At 47.3% G+C, this 1,090-nt stretch overlaps 1 gene segment (V, D, J or C); it reads right to left on the bottom strand.

Annotated features, from left to right (window-relative positions):
* Nucleotides 1-326: 326 nt before the first annotated feature.
* On the bottom strand, nucleotides 327-1,090 carry LOC102377000. The segment is given in 2 exon segments: nucleotides 327-703; nucleotides 1,020-1,090. Coding segments are annotated over 2 exon segments (426 nt in total).

Below are 1,090 nucleotides of genomic sequence, written 5' to 3'. Positions count from 1 at the left end.
GGAGCCCGAGTAATCCCCGGACTGAAGTCTGTATGAGGGGGAAATTTAAAAAGAGCCACATAGCCAGCAAGGAGAATAAACAAGAGGAGGGCTAATTCTGTGCTCTCGTTTTGAACTTGGTGGGAGTCAGGGATCATGAATTCCAGTCCATGTTCCCTGGCCTATTTATGCCTTTTGCATGAGAGATGCCTTGGATGAATTTCACAACTCCTCCCAAGGGCGGGACCTGAGGCTGCTCATGAAACTGTGAAGTATGAAAAGCAACAACTCCAAGCAGAACAGAAGGATCCATCGGTTATGAGTATGCAAACAACTAGTTTCATTCTTTATGACAGCAACTTGGACTTTAGCCTCAGGTTGGAGGTTTTTGTATGGGTCTGCATCACTGTGAACGTGTTTTGAAAGCTCTGCTGACAGTAATAATTTGCAGCATCTCCAGCTTCAACCCGGCTGATAGTGAAAGTGAAGTCGGTGCCAGACCCACTGCCACTGAACCGATCTGGGATCCCAGAGGGACGACTGGAGGCATAGCGGATAAGGAGCTTAGGAGCCTGCCCTGGTTTCTGTTGGTACCAGTTTAAGTAGCTAACTTCTGATGTGGCTTTAATGCTGGAACTGGCTCTGCAGTTGATGGTGACCCTGTCTCCTGGAAACAGGGACAGGGATGCTGGAGTCTGAGTCAGCACAGCTTGTCCACTGGAGCCTGAATTTCCAAAGATAATGTAAGTTTAATACAAGTATGTACTTTTACCAGTCAAACTAAGCAATCAGACCTGTAACATATTCCCATGAGCATCTTGAATACTTGCTAAGACTTATCCCCTGGCACCCTCTCCCCAGTTGTACCAGGTGCTATACAAAGCACATGCGAAATGTTCCAAAGAGCCGAGAAACCCGGTGGAATTTGTAGGTTGTAGTTTATGGAGAAATGCACATCATCTCTCTAGATGCTTTAAGCCTTCTCCTCGTGGATCCCTGCCATATGAATGCATGAGATTCCTTTGTGGTCTGCTCCTTACCCTGGATCCAGGGCACTACCAGCCAGAGGAGCTGAGCCTGGACGATCATTGTGGTATGTTTGACCACCCAA

This window comes from Alligator sinensis, unplaced genomic scaffold (genome assembly GCF_000455745.1).
Source record: "Alligator sinensis unplaced genomic scaffold, ASM45574v1 scaffold1484_1, whole genome shotgun sequence".
Lineage (NCBI taxonomy): Eukaryota > Metazoa > Chordata > Crocodylia > Alligatoridae > Alligator > Alligator sinensis.
Note: the sequence above shows the minus strand (reverse complement) of the source record. Positions and strands in the feature narration are given on the sequence as shown.